Source organism: Nothoprocta perdicaria, unplaced genomic scaffold (genome assembly GCF_003342845.1).
Source record: "Nothoprocta perdicaria isolate Ctin4 unplaced genomic scaffold, notPer1 scaffold_0, whole genome shotgun sequence".
Classification (NCBI taxonomy): Eukaryota; Metazoa; Chordata; class Aves; order Tinamiformes; family Tinamidae; genus Nothoprocta; species Nothoprocta perdicaria.
This window is the reverse complement of record NW_020454092.1, coordinates 17,548,928-17,566,975: the sequence shown is the minus strand read 5'-3', so window position 1 is coordinate 17,566,975 and position 18,048 is coordinate 17,548,928. Positions and strand designations below refer to the sequence as shown.

At 35.0% G+C, this 18,048-nt stretch overlaps 1 protein-coding gene across 1 annotated transcript in view; it reads right to left on the bottom strand.

Annotated features, from left to right (window-relative positions):
• Window positions 1-1,084: 1,084 nt before the first annotated feature.
• Window positions 1,085-18,048, bottom strand: part of SCP2 (sterol carrier protein 2) — an 18,704-nt gene continuing 1,740 nt past the window's right edge. Inside the window, exons 2-16 of the mRNA XM_026054018.1 lie at window positions 17,976-18,027; window positions 17,332-17,403; window positions 15,981-16,112; window positions 15,256-15,320; window positions 14,109-14,235; window positions 13,245-13,308; window positions 12,856-12,942; window positions 12,015-12,165; window positions 11,036-11,183; window positions 8,941-9,048; window positions 7,973-8,126; window positions 4,181-4,274; window positions 3,514-3,643; window positions 2,075-2,154; window positions 1,085-1,529 (exon numbers count right to left, since the gene is read on the bottom strand). Of these exons, the coding sequence (XP_025909803.1) occupies window positions 1,434-1,529; window positions 2,075-2,154; window positions 3,514-3,643; window positions 4,181-4,274; window positions 7,973-8,126; window positions 8,941-9,048; window positions 11,036-11,183; window positions 12,015-12,165; window positions 12,856-12,942; window positions 13,245-13,308; window positions 14,109-14,235; window positions 15,256-15,320; window positions 15,981-16,112; window positions 17,332-17,403; window positions 17,976-18,027 (1,560 nt within the window). The 3' untranslated portion in view covers window positions 1,085-1,433. The remainder of the gene's footprint in view (window positions 1,530-2,074; window positions 2,155-3,513; window positions 3,644-4,180; window positions 4,275-7,972; window positions 8,127-8,940; window positions 9,049-11,035; window positions 11,184-12,014; window positions 12,166-12,855; window positions 12,943-13,244; window positions 13,309-14,108; window positions 14,236-15,255; window positions 15,321-15,980; window positions 16,113-17,331; window positions 17,404-17,975; window positions 18,028-18,048) is intronic.

Here is an 18,048-nt window from a genome sequence, read left to right as displayed (position 1 = left end):
GTCTATACAGCCCCACAAACTGGCTCACCACAGCATCAGGAGATCAGCTTATACAGATTGAAAATTTGCTGAAGATCRTAAGTAACAGACAATATTAAAAATACAAAAAGCAACTTAGAATAATGAGTAAAATAATATTTATCTATGCTACTCATTTTAATATTCTGCTCTGTTAAATAATTTCTTAAATAGAATAACTGAGATGGCCTTTTTTTAATAGTGACCAAGCATCTATGAACTCTGTGCTCAAAATTCTTGAAACAGGTAGGTCATTATCTTGCATTACAGAAACACACTTAATATCTCTGGCATTATCAGGGATTTCAAAAGACAAGAGAATTTGCTCATGAAAGGTATATATGCAATGCCTACCCCTGAACACAGGAGCAAATTATTTTAAGAACCAAATTACTATTGCAATTCTGTAAGTCACTTTAACTTACCAACAAAATGGCTTGAATTTAAGAAAAGCAGTAGATGTATTAGCAAATGTTATTTTATGATGAGTTACTTTTATTTGAGAGGTATGTGAGAGCCCTTAGGGATAACGGATATAAAATAATCACCTCCATTCATGAATCTGAAACCCATACTTACAAATCCAAGGAAGAGAGACACACAGAACAGGATAAGTATATTTAATTATCTATTAAACATCCAATTGGAATATATTTTCCCAAAGCAGAAGTTAAAGTCTTCACATTTCTGATAGGAATTTCATAATGATCAACTCCAGAACTTCTTAGGAGAAACAGGTAAGTGTTGGTTAGTCTCTGTTCCTGCTCTCCTGGAGAACCTCATGTTTCTTCAAGGTAACTTAAATCCTGTATATCTCAAAGCAGTGTTCTAGTTCCACCTTAACTTCTGGATGCTTTGCTGTTATTTTTTTTTTTTTTTTAATTCCAAAATGGTAATAAGAAAGTATTTTATAGCAAATTCCAAGAACTCCATTTAAAAAAAAAAAAGTTAGTGATCCCACTTATAAGACCATTTTAATTTAAGCAGCAGCAAATTTGTTAGAATGAACATCTAAAGCTATGACCTGCTACTACAGATTTTTTAAAAAGGCAACCATTTAATTCTTAGGTCAAACTATTTATAACCCTCCCCACCGTCTTGCCAATTAAACCAAAGAACTATAAGCAGTCTCAATCATCCTTTGTAAGTTTTATAAAAATTCATATTGGTTAAAACAGAAATTTTGTTTACATGGTATCCACCATAATCACTTATAAGGGTTAATGCCTCAAGTTTATCCTAAAAGTCTGCCATAAATTGATGGAATTTTGTAAGAGTACTAAGGTCTCTTAACCACAGGATTTAAATGAGACAGGTCCAATTAAGTCCAACCTGTTCCAAATTATTGCCAACATCTAGCTTCATTATATATTTTTGTCAAAAATAGCAAGAATTGACTGTTTAGTCTAATGATCTCAAAGTTTAGCTTTGCCTGGCTGAAGTTGTAGATTCTGAAGCTTCATTGCCATGCCCATGTTCCCAGAAACCTTCAACTTGCCTTGAAAGAAAGCCTAAAAAGAAGAAAGAATGTGTGAAATGCAATATAACACATTTCCCCAGATGCACATCCCTCTCAAAACTTATGATTGGAAGAAAACCAAAATGTTTTGCTTCACCATGCTATTTTCAACTCTGAATATTTTAAGACAGATAGATATTCTAATTTCACTACACTACATCACTTCTACAAAACTTACCGGCATATTCAAGGAAGAAAATTTGGAAGAAGGGGAAAAAATAAATCTAACACTGTTCCACAAGCTAATGGGCTGTTACACACATAGATCCCAGCTTGCTCTCTAAATTCCAGTAGTCCCTAGCAAAAACTTTGCATGCATCAACAAACGTATTTTCTGATGCTAAGGGATAGAATACCTTATGTTTCTGTGATGACAGTCCGTAAAACAAAAGTTTGCTATTTCAGTCAACAATTTTAAAACAGCCAAGTATTAGGGAGATAACAGATGCCAAAACTGATTTCTAAAACTTCCTGCTTTCCTCTTTGCCCCATAACCTCTAAAAACTCTTATTAYCATTTAACCTTTGCAATACTTACTGTCTGGGGATTCATTTTGCCAGTCATGAGAGCTAATAAATCAGCATCAGCCATTGTAATTGTACAATCAGCCTTCTTATCTGTAAGACAGAGTTGACCATAAAGATTCAAATAGTAATAACAGCTGCAAATCTCTGTAAAAAAAATCTCCTAATACTGCAAGCTATTGCAACGGTATCTAAATAAGGCTCAAAACAGGGTCCAYTATAAAGTACTAGTAAAAGGTTCTCCAGTAACCAAAAGCAATCCGTGCTACTTTTTAGAACTTTCTGAAAGGTGTTAAGGAAAAACATTAGCTTAAAAACAAACAAAACAAACTTCTTATAAATAGAATACTAACTGCAAATGTTCACAACCATCTTAACCTTTGTTAACCTTATATTTTCTGGTATTAACTCTAGAATACATGTGTTCTCTCCTGTGACACTTCCTAATATTTATCATTAAAATTTCAGTCATTTCCTGTCCTTTATTTCTACAGGAAATATGTGTGCAAYCTGAAAGTTCTCATCATGTCAATCCAAACTTTTATTTTCGACCTCCTTTACCAGAAATGAGCTGAAAATATATTTTAGTAAGTTGTCATATATATAYRCACWCWYATATATATATATAYACACACACACACACTCAAGGGCTAAAAATTGCACATATGTCCTCTCCCCTCATCTTATTAGTAAATTAAATTTGTGATAAAAGGTTGCCCATTAAACAAAACACAGTATCTTTCTTCTGTGATACGTTAGATCAATGAATTCCAAATCAAAGCCCCTGTAGTGTTTTCAGTGGAAAACTTTATGATGAAGCTTCTTAGAAATGAGAGTCTGAGGCATGAGTTGTCATTCGGTTTTGATTTATGGTAATGGCTGCATTATTTCAGATACTGGACATGATACACTTTAATGATAAGGGTTCAAATACTTTGCGTATAAAATTCTGGAAACGGTTCCCTACCACCACCTTCCGTTTTTTTTTTTTTAAAAAAAAAAAAAAAAAAAAGGGAACTTGACCTCCATGTCAACTAGTACAAATCAGTTAGTCCCACTGCATAACTAGCTGTAAACAAGAAGTTAACTGATCAGAGGCACCAGCTCCCAGGGTCTCCAACAAGCAGCCAAGGGAAGAACTACAAAGTACTGCCATCATTTCTTTGGTTTCTGGTTTGTGCAGGAGTCATGGGACATTATTAGGCAATATCTGACCACAGTCTCTAAGAAAATATGCAAATATCTAGATAGATTTCAGAGTAGAAGAGAATACGTTTAAATCTTTCTTCTAAACTTCATGGATGAAAACTGATGGTAATAATAAAYACTTAAAATAAGGCAGTTCAACCCCTCTTTTGCTCAAAGTCACCATAGTTTGAACAGAATATGAACCAATAGTCTTTTCATTCACTTTATGTGTGTCTTGCAATGATATAATAAAATAGCACTGACCTGAATTAACATCCACAGATCCTTTTCCATTCTTCACATCTACTATCCATGTTGCTTCTTTTCCATCAGGACCATCTTTTATTTTGAATGCAAAAACACCTCCTATTTTCTTTACAAACTGCTCTCCTTCCTGTAATGACCAAGCAATATGCAAAATTTTCATATCTTTCAAAATATGTTAAGATAGCTTAAATTAAAACAGCAGGCAATATGCTACCTTTACCATTTCTGTTAGTAGATAGCGATTTCCCTGTAGTAAGTTTCATTTAAATAATCCCCCAAAATCTATTGCTATCTGTCTCTACTAAACATGTCAAGTAAGAGAATTACATCTGGCTCAACAACCTTACTACAAGTCTAACAAAATGTACRTTCTCCTTTTATCACAGTGACAAAGCAACAGTGACAAAGTGACAGCAACATAAAGTAAAAATTCCTGATGTTAACTAGGWAGCTCCTTACAGGCACTCTATGCTTGCCTTTACTATACACAGCCAGGAACTGTCTGAAGAGCCACAGAATGCACAAATGAAACTGAAAGACTTAAAACTTGTCTAAATGAGTGGTACTGACAAAGGGATTGGTCATACTATATTCCCTTCAGGTTTGGCATCTTTTCTGGCATAAATTAAAATTGCCCATTACAGGTAAAACAAGTAGTCAATACCTCTTGGAGCTTCTTTTCAATCTCCTTGAAGACCAGGTGTGACTTGAATCCATCAACAGATGCGCTGAGAGGCACAGCCACAACACGGGAGTCACTGGAATGAAAATGCCATTTGTTTTATCTTAATCATGTTTCCAACATTTTCAGATGATCTTGAATAGGCCTAACTCCAGGAAGAAGGACCCAACTTAAACACTTTAATAGCACTTCAAGTATCTAGATGTTTTTGCATGTGTGGACAGGAAACAAAATTTAAAGTGAGAGTAAACCATTAATCTTAGGACCAGAAGTTTAGTTCTTCTGTTTCTAGACATGATCCCACTTCCAACCAGCCTGCTTAACAACTCCAAAATAACTGCTGGGCTCTGCAGTATGGAATATTTTGTGCCACATGCTCTAGGTGTGCCTGCTTGAGCAGGAAGGTTGGACTAGATGATCTGTAGAGGTCCCTTCCAACCTTAAATATTCTGAAATATTCTGAAATATTCTGAAAAGGTCATTCCACCACTTCAGCAACTATCTAGAAAAACAAACTCTCAAACCAGGAGACTTTTTTTTTTTCCAAAAACAGTACAGCAAAACTTTTAGATACACTTTAAAGTCTCATGTGAAATGCGAGCTGATATTTGAATCGATGTGCTAGTTGATTAGAACACGTTACATTTATTTTGCTGAGTATATTTGCATGACAAATTAGCTACATTGAAAGTGAATTATTTTGGTTTGCATATATGAAAAGAGTTTGAGCCTTACAGAGAATTATGGATAAATTACTTTCCACTTTCCTACCGAGAGTTCTCCTTTAGTCCAATTGTGTCTGAGAGCTCTTGTCATCTTGATTTTCTTCCTGTTTCTTGTACCTCTCCTCAACAATCTGCCATCAAACCTAATGGTGAGTTTTCCTGCGCCAACTCTTACAAGACATCAGTTACTCACAGCAGACCAGTGTTGTTCCCCTTTTCCCCACCAATTCACGTGGGGTTGCCAACAAACACAAGAGAAACGGGACACGATCCCAGACTTTCTGGAGAAGCACTCCACCCTGTGCGGCCTCGCAAGCACCCATAAGGAAGCGAGCACACAGAGATGCCCAAAGGAGAGGCTGCAGGAAAGACTGGTTTATAATTACTACCATCTCTTAGCAGCACTGTTCAAAATTGCTGCAGGGTGCAATGCACGGGGTGCCATGCGGTGACACAATCACTTCAGAACTGTTACCAGAACTGCTTGGTGTCCTGGTAGCAGCAAAGCATCCCTGCAGATTTTTGCTGGGGTAGCAATAGGAGRCACTGTGTCATATGAAAATGATGTACTGGCTTTGCTAGGAAACAAAGGTTGTACTGACAAGATGTAAAMTTGTAGATGCATAAGCTGTCAACAAAAAGCACGGTTATTGTTAAAAAAAAAATCCCAAATCAATCGAGTTCTGTAGTTATTTACCTTGATCTACATTTATGACAACTATTACTGAAGCTTTTAAGTTATAAGCTATATCTGAACCTCTAGTGATACAATGTGGACATAAATGAAAAAAAATCTTACGAAACATTTTCATAAATGTGAAATGCCACCACCTTTCCCCCAGTTACACAATGTACAAATCATTCAATTACATCAGCTGGGTCTTGAACCGATTAGCTGAATTGTTTCATTCCAAAGCCTGATATACATTAGCACAGCTCCTCATGGCAGGTATCTTCTATGTAYAAAGTCTTTGAGATAATTTAAACCTCTTATGTTATAAAGTGGGTTCTACAAAGATTTCTATGCTTTGAGATGTACCTGAGAGAATTTTTTAAAATTCTCAACAGCAATGAAGGTCAAGTCAGCTTTAGTACATTAGGATTAAAGCCTTCAAAAACCTTTATCTGTAAATGCATCTTCTCCTTTTCCTTACAGAAAGGAAGGCACTACTTTCAGTATTTGCAACATTAATGGTAATATATAATAATGTATTCGCTAGTCTATAAAATCAAGAGACTTCTAAAGCAGAGCTCCAAGGAATGTAATTATTATGTTTGTTCACTGCCAAGTTTTGGATGCACATGAAGGGAATTCATGAAAACAGAGGATTTTCCTCTGTTCCTGCCATATAGCTGAACCTCTGCTCAGACTGAGGCAGGCTGTGGAAGAGACTGGATCATAAATTCTGACACTCTACTACAAAAAGTTATTGTGCAGCCCCTCTAAGTTAAACTGCTGCTCTCACTACCTCTTTCAGAGTCCTCCCAGCAACTGGATGTGTTTAGCTAAAATGTACCTTAGTAATAGCAGTTGGAGAAAAATATTAATTCCTGAAAGCTCACTACATGATAATTTTTATCATCAACATGTTTTAAAGGAAATAGAAAATATTGGCACAGAGCTGCAAAAATAAAAATAAACAACACATGGAATAACTCAATCTTTGTCAAAAAGGTTGAAAGCAGAAACAAAGGAGAGGATACACTACCAAAATCTCTCCTGAAACTGAGCMCTGGTGTATTTAAAAGATTCAGTGTTTTCTTCCGATTTCTGTGCATTCTAGCATAGAATCAGAGCAGATTACATTACTCACTAGAGAATGACTTCAAAATAGTGTTTTCCTGTATCATTCTGAAGTGTACTACAACTGCAAAGGCAAATTCTCCAGCCTGGACTGAATTAGTTACATGTCTGAACTCTAACAAACTCCTAGAATCATGTTTTTTATATATACATATGTATGTGTATATTTTCAATTTATATATATATACACACACACACACACACACACATAAATACAGAAACAATTTCTTCACTAAAATCGAAAGTTTTAGCAGCAGAACAGTGGGTATATATATACACCCACAAAAAGGATTTTTGGTTTTTGTTTGTTTTTTAAAATACAAGACCCTGGGAGAAAAAATCCCCTTCACAGTGTCTGTTCTATTTTCAGGGTTTTCCCTTTGCTTTGGAGCCAGGAAATTATGCAAATCAAAAGTTGGATTTTTTTGTTCTTCTCAAAAGCTTACAAACAACAGGTAGTGAGAGTTTCCAGAAATAAGACATGGTATAAATTACAGTGTCTCTGCACAGGCCTGTGAGATGCACATTCCCAACAGTTCCAACTGTTGAGCAAGGTTTAGTTTTCAGTGCAATTTCTTTCTTGCACAGATGGGAAACAAAACAGTGCTAAAAAAATGTATAAATATTTTATAACCAAAATCATGTGACAATACTCTGTACCTGCATCACCATCCGTGATGTGTAACGCGATTAAGCCGCTCTTAGTAAACACAAGTGCGCAATACGTTTTGCAATGTATARATTTTACAATTACTACACTTATTAGTAAGTAACACACTGTCTTCAAGGAAGTTGGTGGCAAAACCTCAAACAAGAACTCCAATCAATAACGCTGACCTCCAAGCTGCTGATATTGTCCTCCTGCTGAAGTGGAGGATTTCTACAGCTCAAAGGAACTGGACTTGCACAAACAGATGGAAACCACTCCATAAGTTCACTCCACACCTCAGTTCTGGAGTGTCCTCCCACTCACCCACCCTGAAAACCTCCAATATTAGCCCAGAGGCCTGTGCTGCTTCCTGAGCAAGTTGGAGTATTTGCYCTTAACAGCTTTAACTCTCGTGGGCTGCTCTGGAGCGCAAGGATGTCGTGGAGCTTCCAGGTGCTTCCTGGCGGGCCTCAGACCCTTCACTCTCCCCACACCGGGGGGGGGCGACGCGAGCAGCGCCAAGCCGCGCCCCTCTTCCCCTCCTCACGGGGCCGCCTTTGGCGATCGSGGGCCGGGGGGCGCCGCGGGGCTCTCACCTGCGCGCCGCGGGGAAGCCCATGCCGTAGAGCGTGACGACGACGGCGCCGCCGAGGCCCAGGTTGTGCTGCAGCGCCACCTTCGCCCCCGCCACCTGCCGCCGCCCGGCCAGCCCGCGCAGCTGCCAGCAGAGCTCCGCGCACTGCGCCAGCCCTGCGAATCGAGCGCCGAGAGGGAGAGCCGTGAGGGAAGGAGGGAGCTGCAAAGGCCGCGGAAAAAAAACCCAACGGTTTTTAAAGAAACTGCGCTCCCTGCAYTAATCTCGAGTAGAAACCTGAATCAAGCGTGTTTTAAGTCTCTTAAATCTCGCCTTTAATAACAGGGCCACGAGATCTCCTGAAAAACTTGGAGATCAAATGAAATTAAAACCATGCAAACAAAAAAAGAAGCTCCTGTGTTGCTGGGGACACAMATCACAATTTGTGATGTAAACACCACATATGTATTTGGAAATCTGAGACCAAAAGTAGCTTTTATTATAATTAAAAAAGCTACAAGCTTTTTAGATGTGGTAGAAATCTAATATATATACGCATATATAAAGCACATGAACATATGAACATCGTTATTACAAATGACATTAATTAGAAGTTGTACTGCTTGAATAGTGGCTAAAAATATTTCGGTGCTTTGCCCATCTTTTAAAAATAACAAAGAGAAAAGTAGGATTTTCAAATTAATGTTAAGGATCAAGTTCACATTCCAAGTATTTTGGTTTGACCAACCCTACCAGCCTGCCCTAACTCTTGCATTATCCAGAAATGAGAATCAATTCCAGAGCTTCCTTCTCAGAGCTTCTGTCTATCCTACAAATTTTATAATCCAAACCTTCATTTGTTTCATAAAGACAACTGTATAGTCCTATTAACATAATGCACAAGATGTGGAAAGCATCTGCTCCAGGATTGTATTTTCAATTGTATATCCAATTGGCACTGTGAAATKAAATAAAATATTCTTGCATTACCTGTAGCACCAAGCGGATGCCCCTTTGAGATCAAGCCACCACTGGGATTAATAACCCATTTTCCTCCGTAAGTATTGTCTCCTCTGTCAATCAGGTCACATGCTCTTCCTATAAAAAAGTATTTACAAAAAAAAAAAGTCCATTACTTTAAAAAAATCATTTTCAGTCCAGTCACTAACCAAAGACACTGCATATATTTCAGATCAGTCAAAACTCAAGAAATGCCAGAATACAGATTTTAGAAAGAACAAACTGAAACTGGTCAAACTATATAAATGAGACTTGCTTAAACTTCTTGAGAAAGTGTAATAYGGAGGAAAGAAGCAAAATTACTAGTGTTTTATAAATATTTTTAATCAATTGATTTACTGATGCAYAGTATTATGGTTCAATCGATTCTGCTGTTCCTTATTTCATTAATTATGAAACAATGAAAATTATAGTTTTAACAGAAGTTAGTCATAACTATGACTAGTCTTAATATATTTTTGCTCTGAAATCTCCAATAAATGTTACTTGCGAGAACAGTATCAACATACTGCACAGCTAATACTTAAAGAGATTCTTCTAGACATCATCAGGATTCCTAGAACACATTAAGTAAATATGAATTTGCAAAGGTGAACAAAATCCTTTGTGTTTGGATTAAATCTCTTTATACRAAAAATCCCTCTACTTCTCAGTTAAAGATACACGATATAGTTTTTCCTTTTGCACAGTAATTAGTCTTGCAGGACTTTCTTGGACTATGTCCTACAATACTAAAGACAACTACCTCACATAAATATCTTGTTCAAATTTTAAGGGGCCAATGATCCTACTGCAATGCTGTCTTGGAAGGTCTCCTGTAGTAATTAGGTTTCGCAGGTTTCACAGGTTTTTGTTGAGGAAAAAAAAAGTTTAATCATAATATACCTAGTTAGTCTTACATACCTAAATCMACAGTGTATTTTATGCAATCCCACTAGTTCCTATGTGTAATAATCAAGGTAATTATCCTTCAAGGTAATTTTCACGCTCTACTGACATCAAATATTTAATTATCAAACAGAAATATCACTAGACCTCTACTGTGTCTTCAGTGAAAGGAATGAAGCTACAATTCCACATGTGCATATGGGCAGACATTTTCCATTTTACTGTAAATACCATAAAAACACAGCGAAGTCAACAGTAAAGAGCAAGCATTCAATAAAGGCAAATACTGAAACATACACACAGAAAGTTTTCCTGCAGGAAAGTTCATAAATAAAGGAAAGTTCCTGCAAGAAGTTCATAAATTTCTTGGCTTAGGTGTGGATGCTCAAAACTAATACAATACACCATCTAGTGATAAAAGTATGATATTTTCTCATAATTAGTTAAGAATATATTAAAGAAAGGCTATGACATGATGACTATTTACACAAGGCAAGAAAYGTGTAGAGTCTGCACACAGTAAAAAATGAAATAGTAGTGCAAGGGATTATTTACTTGAAATCAAGAAAACATCTCTRAAGAAAACAAAACCTGGTCTGTTTAATGATTTGACTTATGATTTGACTCAATGATCTGACTGATTTTTGACCTACACCTAAATTCTACTATCATTTAGCCTGTTCTAAATGTACTTCATTACACTAATTTAGATTCACTGTACTTTGTTTTAAACTTCACAAACATGTACACAATTATACAGTTATTTCAAGMTAATAAAAAGAAATTAAAATGACAAAAATTAGTTAAGTCCTCTAAAGGTGATATCAGAACAATAGTTTGATGTTGAGGAGAAGGAAGAGTCTTTAATTTCCTTCCTCTATTTGCCCTAAAAAGGCTATTTCTGCACATACTGACCACATGATTTTGTGTAATTGTCCAACACTGCCTAAGTGTAGAAGGCAAATAAATGGTCTACATCGTTAGTTCTACAGTTTCTACATCAGTTCTACAGTTTGCAAGGCTTGTATTTATGTTACTGCAGTGGTAATCTGCATTTTCCTTTTTTTATGAGGTTTGCTAATAAGGTAGAGAACTCAGAAAAGTTTTAATTACATATATAAATAAGATTTTTTTTTCAGTTTTACATTTTAATAAAGATCTTCACTGATGCTATTACCTTCAGGACAGAGTCCCAGGGCTTCATAGGTAAGGAGCTCATTAACTGAGAAGCAATCATGGAGTTCAATCACATTAACATCTTCAGGCTTTAAACCTGCTTTTTCAAAGCATTTTTTAGCAGCTCTTTTAGTCATATCATAGCCAACCTGTAGCAAGACAAAATCCTGAGTTAAAATATCATGAAAGAAACATAATTACTGATTTCATTTCTATACCTAATCTTTTATGTACTTTCTATATATCCTGTAAGTGAAAATAACCTGCAGAAGTAGCATTTCAATTTAACATACCTTATATTATAGCCTTTAATTTTTACACAGTAAGAGTTCTATAGCATGAAATAATGAACTAAATCTCACTGTTGGTACATGGAACCTTTTTGAGGTCATTTCCTGTATCTTTTTTCCAATCTTGCTGACTAGCTAAACTGCTTCTTTGCATGACTCAGACCAGCAACCTTGAATCAGACCWCAAACTCTGCCTCAACTCTCTTGCTACCTTTGTTCACTAGAATTTCATTAGTGGCCTAAACGGAACATGACAGAAGAAACTATKTGGTTCTACTGAACCAGTCTAGTATCCTGTTACTACTCACAGATTATTTCAGTTTCAATACTAGACAGACATAAATAAAATCATTTTAAAATTCTGCTACTCATAATAAAGCAGAGAAATTTACGAAAAGGTTCACATGACACAAATGATATTTCTATTCAAGTGTGTAAAAATGATATTTAAAAGGCATTTATATAATTTGTTAACTAACAGGATTACTTAGTGTTACCTCACCACTGTATTGTGTGTCCTTATTTTGATGTTCATAAAGAGTATTATTTGTGCACTTACTGACATGAAAATGCCTAGAGCATCACTAGGATTGGCAAGTATTAAAAAACAAACAAAATGAACAATAAAAGAAGCTACATTACAACTCTCCAAAACCCCACACCCCGAAGAAACATCAGTTGCAAACTTACCAACTTAATGCAACTATTCTCTTCAAATGTGCTTGGAAAATCAGTAGTCATCACCTGGGCTAGAATTTCCACAGCTTTTGACTGCAATTTATGCTTTTTCACAAACTCTTCACTAGCCAAAACTGCAGCTGCAGCACCATTGGATGTAGGACTGATTGAAAGAAAAAAATAATTATTTCCTTATTCTGCATTATTAATGTTGATTTTCTACAGAATTATCACACCAAAAAATAAAATAAAATAAAATAAAATAAAATAAAATAAAATAAAATAAAATAAAATAAAATAAAATAAAATAAATCTTTGTTTAGYCAATGTCTCTGAAGCCAAATTCCCCCAGTGTTCACTGGACTCTCTTAGTTTTTAAAATCTTCCATTTCAGTAATATTTATAATAGACTTCTTTGTCATTTCGATAAGATATTTCAATAGAAATTATTAATTTAAAAAAAAGCAAAGAAAAAAAGAAAAATCAAATCCCTTGCTAAAGACATTGTAACAGTAAGGCTTGCTAGAGTACATGGAAAAGACTGGAGAGAAGAACTAACATTTAACAGCAACAGATGTGCATTGAGAGAAGATACAGGAAGACAATGAGAGACCCAAATCAGGAAAAATATTTCAGTTTACTGTAATACACTGTTAAGAACTATATAGATAGTGTTTGGTCAAGACAGAGATGCCTTTCTTTTTTTTTTTTTTTTTTTTTTTATGAAAAGCTGTATTTAAAACCATCGGTAATGTAATTTAGAAGCAAACAGATTTTTATTTAAATAGATGTATGGTCACATTTGCTTTAATTTTAAGATTTATCTTTCAAAAGGCTACATCATTTTTCTTACCAACATTGTAGGACAGTTAAGTAATCAAAAATTTTGCGAGAATGCAGAACTTCATCTAAGGTATACTCCTTTTGGAACTGGGAATACCTAAGGGAAACATACACATCTCAGTTTAAGTACTGTCCTCAACAGTATCATAGAAGGATCACACTCCCAGGCAACAATACAGTTTTTTCCTCACTCAGTATGAAGACATCAGATCAGAATTTTTCCTGGATTTTTATCTATGCATACACACACACACACACTTATATAATATATATTTTTTGTTTTTTAATAAATACATTCTAAGAAGTTGTTCTTTTTTTTTTAAATAAATAATTTTCATTTTTATGGAAACTTAATAACAGCTTTTTATGTTCAATATGGAGGTATAATTCTGTACTCACGGGTTGTTAGTTGAATGGCTATGATTCTTCCATGCAATTTTGGCAAAATATTTTGGGTCTGTCCCTAGAAAGAAAAAGAAAAGTAGAGTTATCCAAAACAGCATTAATATAGTATTTTAAATACTGTAATAGTCAACAAAGAGACCTTCACAAAGCACCTTTAGAAGAGATTCACTTTATCAAAGCTTTGTTCAGAACTCAACCAAGGTTCACAAATTGGACTGAGATATCATTTACAGAGTGACTCCTATAATTGGTCRATTTCTAGCTAACAGAACTTTCAACTTGGATATTTAACTTTAACTAGCATAAACTTGGAGAAAATAAAAACATTCGGAAGTCTTACTTATTCCTGTATTTTGAACATTCATTTTCGTATCTTCTACAAAGCAGCTGCACTTAAATATYGCCTTCAAGTTTTTTCCATGCACTAGTCTAACATGAGGTCAGAAAGAGCAGCAGCATTAGGCTAGTTGCATACACTGAATCAATTAAACACAAAAGCTGTGGTCRAACAATTCAACCATAAGCCTAGCTACCGATCTCAAGGCAAAAGGAACACACAAGGGTTAAGCCATCTCATAACACAGACTGCACAGCAGTGCACACACACGATAGACACAATAGAATCACAGCCTTAATTTTTTCTCCCTGTTGGCTTTGTCTGCCTCCACTCCATTAACTTTTCTGCASGCAACTCTTCAACCCAATATAGTCCCTTAAGTGCTAGCTGTAGATGTTGCAGCTGTAGTATTTAGGTAACAAAAAGCACAGTGAATGCTATTTATTTTTAAAAACAAAATCATAACTTCTTATAAATGCTCCATAAAAAGAAGACAATGACAAAATATATTTTGACAATACCATACTTCTCCATATGTTCTTTGCCAGCACGTGCAAACATCTGGGGTGCTATTGGAACATTGACTAAGCCATGTTTATTTATCATTAATTCCAAGTGTTTGTCGATTGGATTAGTTCTATCTGAAAACTAAAAAGAAGAAAAATAGGTTATAAAGCAAGTCATAATATCCTCTTGTTTAAACAAAATCCCTATACAAATGCAATGGCTTTAAAGTAAAACAGAGGTTTTATGATTTTTTTTTTAAATAATTCCACTGGACAATACGTGCACTTATAACGCCCTAACTAAATGAAAAGATAAATAAAACATTTAGTATTATCAGTACTGCAACGATTTGTGATAAGAACCATCTGTATATGATCTCTATCATGGTCACTGTTTTCAGAAGAAGACTTTAGGATTTTTTTCCACCTTGGTTTAAAATCCTAAATTGTAATATAATTCCAGGTTAAAAATAATGTTATATTAAATTTATATCTTCAACACAGCTGAAATGAAATACTGTAACGTATGYTAACGACAACTTTTATCTATTCCTAACGGTTGTTAAATTTATGATTCTTCACCCAACCCCATAAACCTATCATTAAATTCAGAATTACACACAGTAAATAATACAGATTGCCATAAGGCAAACAAACAAACAAAAACRCACACAGACACACACAGAAGTGCAGTTCTCTGATAAAAAACATGGGAAAACCAAAAGAAATGCTAATGGGTAGCCCTTAACTCTTCAGGAAAGCATACCAATTAGCCAATCTACAAGCCAAAAAGATATATATTTTTTTTCTTTGATTTGTTGTGTCTTTTTGAGAAACAGAATTCAACTACTCAGTGTCCCAGTATTCTATATTGAAGATTTTTTCATTCTTCCATATTAATTCTGTTATTAACACATTCTTGGCAAGTCCTAAAAGCATGACAGACTATTTCAAATTAGTTCTAAAATATTCTATATATATTGAATATAAAAGTTTTAAATAATAGCTGGAAACAGAATTTAAAACACATAAAAGGTTTCCCTGAATCAAAAAACAGCAAAACCCTACAAAAAGGTAAATCAATATTTATGAAAAATTTTTCAGACAAAGAAGTATATTTCATATAGGAATACAATGAAGCACACACATTTTAGACACTTACTTTTGTACTAAGGGACCCTGTTTCCATCTTCTCAAAGCCAAGTGCCAGAACACAATCTGCCAAACCTTTAAATAAAATTTGTGGTTATTTGAATAACAATTTAATTATAACTGACATTACGTACCATTAAACATTTTATTACAAGAAATATGCAAACATCTGCCCGCTACTCTTCCACCTTTCTTAATTTTTGAAAACAAGTCAAACCGGGAAGGGAATGGCACGAAACCAAAAATATTTATATTAAATATTGAGAGATCACTAAAGAGTTTGATTTTTATAATTCTCTATAGTTTAATTTCAAATATTTTCTATAACAAAGCACTCATGTTTCAGCCACAAATATTAGCCTAAACATACAGAAGCATATAGAATTTACTATAAATATTACAGATACACCGGCAGTTGATTGTAAGAAAGTGTCAAAATCTACCAAGGAACTACAGAAATAGAAGGAAACTCTGAGCTATCCAACGAAACCAGTGTCAATCACAAAATGTTCTCCTCCCCACCAAAAATCAATTAGGTAAAACCTTATTCCGTACAGCACTGAACAACCTCTTCAGTAGAACAAGACAGAAAACACATTTCCACCTTTTGAAGACAGGATTTTTAAAAATCTGGGTATCCTTTCACACAGATACTTGCTAGTTCCATTCCTCATCAAGTTACAGTTATAGAAATAAAAAATATTTATTGACTAATTCCAGAGCAAAATAACTCACCTCCTTCTACCAGTTGCCTGGCCATGAATAAAGCAGTAGATCCAGTAGCACAGTTGTTGTTAACATTAACGATAGGAATGCCAGTTAAACCCAAACTGTGGTAGATGGCCCGTTGTCCACAGGTTGAGTCACCTTCACAGAGATGTAACATTAAAATAAGGTACATACCAAGCTTTGCTAGCAAAAAGATATTCTACCATGAGTATGCAATACTACAGGTTTGAACTGTGAATTTGAGTACTCACCTCAAAGTATCACCAGTATAAGAACCTTAGAAACAAGATGAAAATCTTACTTAACAACAAAAACAAAACAGCAATTTGTCCTGCTTCTGTGACAAGCTGTYACAACAGAGTGAACTGATATAAGGTTAACTGGACTGGACACCAAGGCATTAGTGTGGTTTATAGGTTGCTAGAAACAATACAGCAGATTGAACCTACTACTGTTGCCATAATAGAGTGATTAATAGAGAAACATCAAGAACAAAAATGTACAATTCTCCTTGAAATGGAATGAAATCTGTCATTTGGACTGGTAGGAAAGCGTTCAAACCAAACCATTTAATACCATCCACTCTCTCTACACTAATCAGTGTCTGCAAGACAAAAGTTCTGCTTGGAGTGACTGCTAGAAATCCATTTTGAGAGTCCAGTTGATAAAGAAGGAAGGGCACCACTGCAGAGATACCTTAACTACTCAGTTTTCTTCACATTACCCTGGAGTCATACTAATGCATATACCCTTAACAATCTTAGACTAAACATAAAATCAYGGTTATGTTTTTGAATATGTGCATAGGATTAAAAAAGTTCTGAAACTCTCACAGAGTAGATCTCAACTAACACCTAGACTTGGGTTCAAGCATATAGACATTCTGTGCTCTAGGGCTGATATTGCAAAGATACAGAATGCATGTGATCCCAGAAATACCTCTATCAAGTGTTTCCAACTCAGGAGCCCTGGGTCAACAAGTTTACCCTTTCTAGTGAACATACACCATTAAAGACAAATAAAATTCTGCTATAACTTTAATTGCAAATAGATTGCCATAAACATTGCAATATGTAAGCTTGTATCGCTTTATAAAAGTGCTGCTTGATTCTGCAGGGCTACTTACAAAGAGCCATTTGCAAGGCAATTTTCTTGAAATCTTTCCATATACACTAGGACATAGATGAAAAGTTACTAATCTATTCTCATTGAAAAACAACAACAAAAAAAGAAAATTCTACAGACTGACACATGATTAATAACCTACATAGGACCCCTGAAACTAGTAAGAGCCCCTTACACACTTTATGGATACAAGTATCTGCAAATTCACATCCTAAACAATGGTGTTACTTACCATACACATAACCCACACAGGCTTGCTCCACTGCTGAGTAAGGAATGCCAGCGTCAGCTAAAGCCTTCTGGCCTTAAAAAGTTAAAATAAATAAACAAATAAACTCTCACAATCACCATAAGTATACTTAATTTAGTCTTTTTAAATCATTGTCTACACAACTTTAAGAATTTCTTATTGGGCCATGCAATATAGCCCTGTATCTTAACTGTCACAGGAAGAACAGTGAGCTCTGAGCAAGTTTCTTTATCCGAAAATTTTCATCCAATTAATTTTGTGTTCACGCCCAAAGGTTGTTGGTCCTAATGAAAGTATCTTTAAATAATATATGCAGACATAAAATGATTTTAATTGACCAGGTTTAAGCTGTCTTTTTGTCTTTGGCACTGTAAAGTAGTGAGTTAAAAGCTGAACAGGTCAGTTCTGAACTTTGTCACTTATTCATTTTCATCAGTGTTTAAACTTGCTTTTTAAGTGTATTTATTTCCTGAACAACAGAAAGAGCAACAGAGTTGCTTTCTAGATTGTTTATTATAGAATTACAGAATCATTATGGTTGGAAAAGACCTTCAAAAAGATTAACTGCAAGATTTGAGAGTCTAAGCAGTCAAAGCTGAACTTAGTATTATTTATTATTGTATTACCTGCTTCCTTAGCCATGTCAGGATAATCACTGTCTGCATTAGGCTTCACAAACTGACAAAAAAAAAAAAAAAA